The sequence below is a fragment of the Takifugu rubripes genome, chromosome 18 (assembly GCF_901000725.2).
Source record: "Takifugu rubripes chromosome 18, fTakRub1.2, whole genome shotgun sequence".
Lineage (NCBI taxonomy): Eukaryota > Metazoa > Chordata > Actinopteri > Tetraodontiformes > Tetraodontidae > Takifugu > Takifugu rubripes.
This window is the reverse complement of record NC_042302.1, coordinates 1,033,843-1,042,129: the sequence shown is the minus strand read 5'-3', so window position 1 is coordinate 1,042,129 and position 8,287 is coordinate 1,033,843. Positions and strand designations below refer to the sequence as shown.

General features: G+C 38.6%; 1 protein-coding gene across 1 annotated transcript; it reads left to right on the top strand.

Moving 5' to 3' along the window:
* The first annotated feature begins 467 nt into the window (after positions 1 to 467).
* On the top strand, positions 468 to 6,589 carry adm2a (adrenomedullin 2a). Its single transcript, NM_001032740.1, is given in 3 exon segments — positions 468 to 492; positions 861 to 1,018; positions 5,775 to 6,589. Coding segments are annotated over 2 exon segments (480 nt in total). The 5' UTR covers positions 468 to 492; positions 861 to 923; the 3' UTR covers positions 6,160 to 6,589.
* Positions 6,590 to 8,287: the final 1,698 nt, after the last annotated feature.

Here is an 8,287-nt window from a genome sequence, read left to right as displayed (position 1 = left end):
CAGTGTCACCTCAGGTTCTGGTATAAAGATATCAATATAAAGATATCATACCAGCTACAATATCGTTATTAATAAACACTGTAGTAATGTAATCATGAATGTGTTTACATCAGTTTTAGATAAAACAAAGTTGGCAGCATTTATGTTTATAATTAACTGAGCCTATAAATCTTTACAAGTTCACAGTTATCTATCATCTTCATGACTCAAGTATATTTATTTGAGTCATAAAGGCGACACCAGTCTTCATGTTTACCTTCCTCACACGATATCCTAAATATGGCCGAAAATGAAGGCGAGGCACCTTCACCTCTGTAGCCCCACCGGTTGTCACTCCCAATTCCCGCCCACTACTTATTTAAACCAATGTCAGCGGGCGCTCAGAAACACACCGGAAAAGTTGATGTTGACCAACGCTTAAAAATAGGTTTTTTTTTTGGAGGGGGGGGGGTGCCTCTTAACTCCAGGTTCTGACGTTGAACTAACAAGAAGGTAAGACAGCTTTCTACTTATATTAGGTGTAAATTCATTCATGCAGTCCAAAGGTTCTGGTGATTTCGTGAAACGTGTTGTTCCCTTGAGTGAATGTAACGACTTGTCATTAAATTTAAGGGCAGACAGAGGGGTTCTATTTTGAGATTTAAGATGAACTGCAACAGGAGCAAATGAACTAATTTTCTTCCTGCTGAAAATAAACATGTCATCATTTTGTTCTGCCCCCCCCCCACACACACACACACAAAAAATAAAATAAAAAAAAATCCAAAAATAAAAATCAACTGCACCCAAGTTTTGATATCAGAACAGCACCAGCGTTAGGGTAATTTATTTACTTTATTTAATTTGTTCCCCGGCTTTAGGATTCTCTGTTTCTCCCGCTTGGCCCAATTCTTCACACGGAGGGTGTGAAGTGAGACCCAGAGATGCGCTCCCTTCTACTCACCGCGTATTGCATCAGCCTGCTGTCGTTTCTGCGGCTGGAAACTCTCCCGGCTGAGGAACTTCCCGACGAGAACAGGTAGGACCAGCTCACACCGGTGTCCGATATGAAAACCTATTCATTTACTGAGATGAATTGCAATGGTAGCCCATAGTGATTAGTATACATTTTCTTAATGGCAACACTGCTTGGTTTTCTCAACATTAATATATTTCTTGGCTAAGGTTAAAATTAAAACGTTTATTTTGTTTTGTTTGCATGTTATTTTCAAAGTGACACAGAGAGCTCCTGTAGGCTAATTTTCATTATGACCCGGTTATAAAGCCTAAAAATGCTGGTGTTGGATCATGAGCCATTATTGAAATACTTGTTAGTTATTCATTGGATGAATGGACGGGATCATAAGGGTCGAAGTTTAAAATTAAGACCATTTTGCTTCTTTTGTAAGGCAGTAAAACATAAATGTTTTTCATATTTGATTTTTTTAAAAGACATTAAAGTGAAATGGCCTTGGTGTTAGGTAGGCTTTCTGTGGATAATACAGACTGGAACGTTCATCCATCCATCCATCCATCCATCCATCCATCCATCAATCCACCCACCCACCCATCTTCCCTTAATGTGGACAAAAGCTCTTCCATTATACATTAAAACACCAAAGAATCCTACATTTTTGCCTGTTAATGTAGGTTTATTATTCTTTTTTTTCTATTTTGTCTTCTCAAACTACTAAGAAATCAGATGATAAAGGGTTTATAGAAGATGTTTCCAGTGTAACCATAATAATTCTGTATGGAAAACTGTGTCAGGAAAGAGGCCAACCACAAAGGGACTCTTGTTGAGGTATCACCAGGCAATGACTGGCACCTGTACTTTTCTGCCCTTCACACAGAAATAGAAAGCTAAAACCCAACAACTAGTTGGATAGCCAACTGATAACTAGGCCTGCCAGTATGGGGAGGTGTTAAGCTGGGGGCGAGGAATCTGTATGAGTTGGTGTATGATTGCCCTCTACTGGCAGAATTTGGTAACTCTTTCTATCCTACATGCAGAAAACAATTTAACATGGAGTTTCAATTCCCTTGGTGGAAGCAGTTTCCGCCGGGTTGAAAAAAATAAAAAAACCTGGCTTGAATCTTCACCACAATCCAGACTGAATCTGGAATGGAGTTGCCCACATTAAGAATGTGAATCGTTGGACATGCTGATCATTGTCCAGGATGAAGAGACTTCTTAGCTTAAGAAAATTCAACTGGACTTCCTTTAGTTTTTTTGAAGATGTTTCTTATCCAAGAGACTTCTTCACTTCTAAACTGGTGGGAATCCCAGAGTTACATATACTGTGTTGATTTACTAAAAGCTGTCGTTAGTGGTTAGTAGGAAATTTACAGTATATTATTGAAGGGGTGTAGATCATCGGGGTCATCATGTCATGTTGAGTGGGAATGATTGTGAAACTTTCAGGGTAGGGATCCCACAAGATCATTGTAGGTAGCCAGGAGCTACTTTAGAGTAGCTTAAGAGCGTGTTCATTGAAGGTTTTTCCAGTATGACAAAGATGGCGTCTTTTCCTCTTTCAAACCAGCCGTCTTCTCAGTTGTCAGCAAAAGATTGTCCCTTCTCTTTGAGGTTAGATGCATGGCTGAATGAGTGTCCTGATGAGTTGGGCCACGTGTTCGTGCAATGGCAACATAATTCCACATCAGCATTCAACACAACCCTGTGAATGAAACCAATGGAAACATTTAGCTTGAAAGACGTTATTTCAGCAGTGTAAAAGCAGGGAAATGTCTTTATAATCGATCATGTTAAAAATATATAATATAAGTTAGCTGCATTAAATATGACCACGAAACATGTTTATAACTGGCTCTCTTAATTTCTAGCCTGACTTACCAGGACAGTATATTCATCTCCTTTAACTTTTTAGAGGATATACTGTGAACGAAAGATACCAACAGCATCATAACAACCTACACCATTTTTCTTCTTGGAGCTCATGGGTCCCTCATTCCGTCCATGTTCTCAGTTTGTGTCCCTGTTGTGCCAAACACAGATTTGCTAAAGATTTCAGCAGGGGTTTTGAAATGCAGGGCTTGTAAAGCCATTTGGACAATGGTATGAAAAGTCTGTGTGCAGTCAGTGCAGTTCAAATCATTAAACCCAATCATAAGTATCTTTTGTGTACCTTTCTGCTTTGGTAATGTTCAGAATATAGTGGAGCGGAGTGGATTACTCATACATACTCAAGATAAACAATCATATGGGGGGGAGGGGTCACTCCGACCAAACCTAGGTTGTACTAGTGAGGCAGACTTAGTGGGTAAAAAATTCCATTGTGGATTAATGGCTGAGGCTTAATTCCACCTTTCATATACTTAAATGGGTTTCCACTGCACATGGAAAGTCACACTATTGTGAAGGCTGTGAGAAATACATTACTCTATGTATAGGTTATGAGAGGAACATCGTTTTGATTGTTTGAAAATTAGAGCTAAAGAAAACAAGAGACGAGGAGCTACCTGAAGAAAACTATGAGGTCTATCATTGACACTGACAGTACTGTAAGATTTGTACTCGTAACACAATGGACCAAGACGGCTTGCGATGCCTAACTCTGCTGGCCATTAAGAGGACATTGATCAAATCCTTGGAAAAGTTCTGTTCTCTGGTTTAGAGGGCTTTTCTTTCTAATATTGATGCAACTCAACATATGTTGTCTTTGTTCTGTGTAACGAAAGCTCTCTCAGATGTTACTGCAGAAGTAAGGTTGTGTTTTGGAATCTAGTTTTAGGGTTACTCAAGAGCTAATGACACCGATATTGTTACGATTTAGTTTGATCAGGACCTGAATGCAGATCACAAACACGCTCAGCACGGGGGAAAAGATCCTGGTCTTTCCTTCTCCAAAGGAGGCAGGCGTGGTGACCTTGAGCAAAGAACAAAAACGATAATAACTTCTGAATCTCGAACAAAAAGGCAAGTAACTGAGTCCACGTTTAACACAATACTGGCGAAACGATCAGACACTGTTGAACAGGAGCCCAGGGCCTAAATAGCCAGTTGATTAGCATTAGGCAGCAAGTGTGACTGTGAGTGTGACCAGCAACAGCTGCAGGAAAGTGGCTCCACCACACCCCATGGAGAAAGAACAGAGCAGTGAAAACAATCAAAAAAGACCACCAAAATAAACACCGAGGACCCTGACAGATATTAGGACTTCATTAAAATAACACCAAAAAGAGAACGCAATGGACTCCTTCGGCCTTTTTTCAACCATATATTTCTAAGAAATGATGGTTAATAGTCATTCCTGGAAAAACCCAAAGGTTTTAAAACTTGAAAAGGAAAGTGATTTAGACATCTTTGATCATCTGCCAAATCATGAGAGCGCTGTAATTCTCCAGATGTCGGATTAAGCTTTCACTTGACAAACAAATGTGTCTTGTGAGATCAGGTTAGCTAAAGTGAAATGTCTGGCCTCTGATTCCTAATTTGAAAGATTCTTTTAAACTTTGGAAGTAATAAGATCATGTCATTGGTCTTTTGCTGATTATGCCACTCACAGGACTTGCAGGTGAATTGGAGCTTGACCGATACTTTTGTAACATCCATAAACTTTGGATTATTTTTCTTATTCAAGTTAATTTTCCTTGTCAGCCATTATCGTTGCATCAGGTGTCTTCATAGCACTTTGCATTCCCTCACATTTGTTCGCTGTTGGCAGAATCAAAATAGTGCCTGTTCAATAATGATGATGCTAACTCACATTAGCAGCATTACTTGTACAATCAAAAGACACAGCATCAAGTGAAAATGTCTGACCACCTTAACGGACTAGTTTTTGTCCACTGTAAGTTAACTCTAAATTACTGGCCTGTGCAATAACTGGACTTGGATTTCATAAAAATGCAACAAAAATAGAACGTAATAACCCATGCAAGTTGCTTTTTTCACAGCGAAGTATCAATTTCACCCTGGCGACCGTTGGGCATAACTGGTGATGTGGTTTGCCAATACTTTTTATTCTAACAGTGTTGCAGAGCAGGTCTCCTGAAAAATATTATGGTGAAATCATTTTTTTTTTTTTTTTACTTTTTACCTAGGAAAGAAACAGGTATATAGGTGATCTGATGCTGGGTTTTACTTTTGGTTGGCTCGATAGCACAGCATTTTTTCTGACTTGCCTTAGGGGCAGTCATGGGTTAAGACTTGGTCATTTGAGTCACATTCTGTTCTACAAACAGTGGTGACAGTACACCAAAAAAGGTTTCAAGAGGGACTTGTCTATGTTTAAACAGTGAACAGTTCATTTGGTCCGATCAGTGTTTACTCCACTGGTCAAGAGCACTGTCGTGTGTAGTCCATCTAACAACCCATTTAATTCAGTGTGTGTTATTAATTCCATCAAGTATCTCAAATTTTTGCTTTCATTTGAGATAATCCATAGTGTTGTGAGGTAGTGAAACTAAAAGTGTGAAAGATTATTTTCCTTTGTTCTAGTTGCGATTTGGCCTCTGACACGCAAGGCCAGAACTCCCACGGTAACCAAGATGGGCATTAAAATGTAGCCAGGCATGGGTTTGGATTGTATTATGCAAGGCTAAGTCAGAGAACGCTGTGTTCTATGCTACAATGACAATAACTTTAGCACTGGTCATTTTATTATCAAAGCTATAAAATATGGCTCACCTTTCTACAGATTTAGATAAAGTTTAAGTTAGACTAAAGTCAAGTTACACTTAAAGTTGTCTCTACTGCTAAATTGCTAAATTTAATTTTTGAATTTAGTGGTGACATTGTCCTCAAAAAAACTGTTTCTTCTCTCTTTTAGGTTGGATGACATCATTGACCAAAGACGAGATAAATCGTCAGTGTCGCGAAGCCAGAAAAACATTGATGTCCCACCTTTAGCTTCAAGTCTGTCTCCAAAATGGCTCTCGAAACATTCAGGGATCCATTCAGGAGTGAAAGTGGTCTTAAGGAGCCTGGCATGGGCGAGACCTCAGAGAAGACTATTCAGAGCTCGACGTCACATCCACTCTCGTGGAATGCGTGGTCACCACTACCCACATCCAAACCAGTTGATAAGGGCAGGTTGTGCGTTGGGAACGTGCCAAGTGCAGAACCTCAGTCACCGCCTCTACCAACTAATAGGACAGAGTGGAAGAGACGACTCTTCCCCCATCAACCCCAAAAGTCCACATAGTTATGGGTGAATTATATGACCATTACAAACAATGGTCAAGCAAGTCAGTCTGTCCATCATTTATTTATCTCTTTATGCCTTGTATTTTTTTTAAAATTAAATTTCATGTAGTAAGTGTAGTTATCTTTGAATGAGTTCCATTTGATGAATTTTGAGCATATGTAGCCTTTTAATTCATCCTCATAAGCCTAATTTCCTGAGAATGGCAGAAGGTCATTCAAGTTTAAACAAACACATCATCAGGTCAACATCATAATCCTGTTAATAAGAGTAAAACCTTGCCTACAATGTGATTTATTGGCTCAATTCCATCTGCTAACTGACCTTATGAGCTGGGATGATCCTGTGAACACATGCTCGCCTAATGTGGATTTCAACTACATCAATGTCCAAAGCAAAATGTTCCTGAAGACCTTACAAATGAACCCTTTACCCCCCCCAAAAAAATGATATTAACTCTTACACTTATGGACTATCCCTCAACTTCATAGAGCACTATGGTTAAACCTAACATGAATTCTGCATTTATTTATTTTTTTTAAAAACCTTCATCCTGTAAAAGGAAAGCATCCCTTTCACTGCTGCTATTTATTGGTTGGCTTGCCAAACCAAAAGTTGGAAAAGCAAAACTTGGCTCCAGAGAGTAGGGCTTCACTGTTCCTGCCGGAGGTCAATTCTGCAATTCTAACCTTTTAAAATGAGTAATGATCTCCTTTCCTCATGTTGATGTTTATATAAAAGAATAAACCCCGTTAGTTTTTACTGAGGAAGGAAGTCCACAAAATTAATAACATAAAACCAAAAATGTAATTTTGTTTAATTAATCTGTTTGTCAAACAGACATAAACATGGCTTGATGCTGTATTTTACCTGTGCAACTCTTGCAAATTGGGATAAGGGGACTTTTGAGAAACTCTTTTTCTCTTTTGCAAGTAGGTGATCAGAGCTAGTGATGCTGTCATGGGTTTTCTAAACACAGTGACCAAAATGTTAGGTGATGGAATACTAAATTTCAAACAAAAATAGCTTAGTGGGAAATCGGGAATAACTGTACTAATGTTATCTCTTTTAGATACAGTATGTCTGTCATAGATGTTGAGCATGCAAAAAGCTTCACAGGCAACAAAGAAATGCACTCATGTGCTGTACTGTATTTTGCAAGAAACATGGCCTTACAGTCCATATTTTTAAATGTCCTGCTATAACCTCTGTGTCCGGGTTTTTGATCCATGATTGCATCATCTTTTAATGCAGAGAGCAGACTGCTGACCTATTCTATTATGTAAATACCATCAGAATAATGTGTTCAATCACCAAAGTGTTCTTGTACTTTTTAAAAACATATTTATTAATTTATTTATTTAACGTGTTTTTACACGCAAGGATGTTTTTTGTTCCACCTGATTTTACTCTCCCAACATCTGTCAATACTATTCTGTGTGGAATCATAGGGTTATTATAATCAGTACCTAAGAGACCTTATTCCAGTCTCGTCAAAGACATTGAGGTTAAACATGCCATTCTTTCTGCTGTAATGGAGCTCATCGTTGTCTCGTGATAGATCATTAAATCTTTTTTCCAATGCTTTGACGCTCAGTTTGTCTCTCTACTTTTTCAAATCCTCCATACTTACCTGTACACAGAAAGTGTATGTGCAAGAGCTGCTGCCTCAGGATAGTTATCTCCTGTGTTTGATCGGTGTTGCTGTTCGGACCTATTCTCCTTTGTTGGACTGTGTGTTTTTTGTGACGTCTGAGCCTGCGTCATGGCAAGTAACGTGAGCAAACTACGTAACCACTGAAAAGAAGACAAACATGTAAAATCTAAAAACATTTACTTGTTTGGTAGATAGAGCAGACACAAGTAGAGTTCATTCCATATGCATTCACAAACTTACAAAGACATTTATACGCTCACACAGATGGATGTATAGCAACATAGACACAGACCGGTACATATTTGGTTATAAAGGCATATACATATAAGAATACATTTTCTGTATATGTGAATATACATATGTACATATGCATAAATATATGAAGAGGCAGGAAAGCATTTATTGTCTGTATTGAATGTCAGTCATTGGTTACCCTGAAAATGTGATGCGGTTTGAATGTTGCATTTGTCTGGAAATGTGA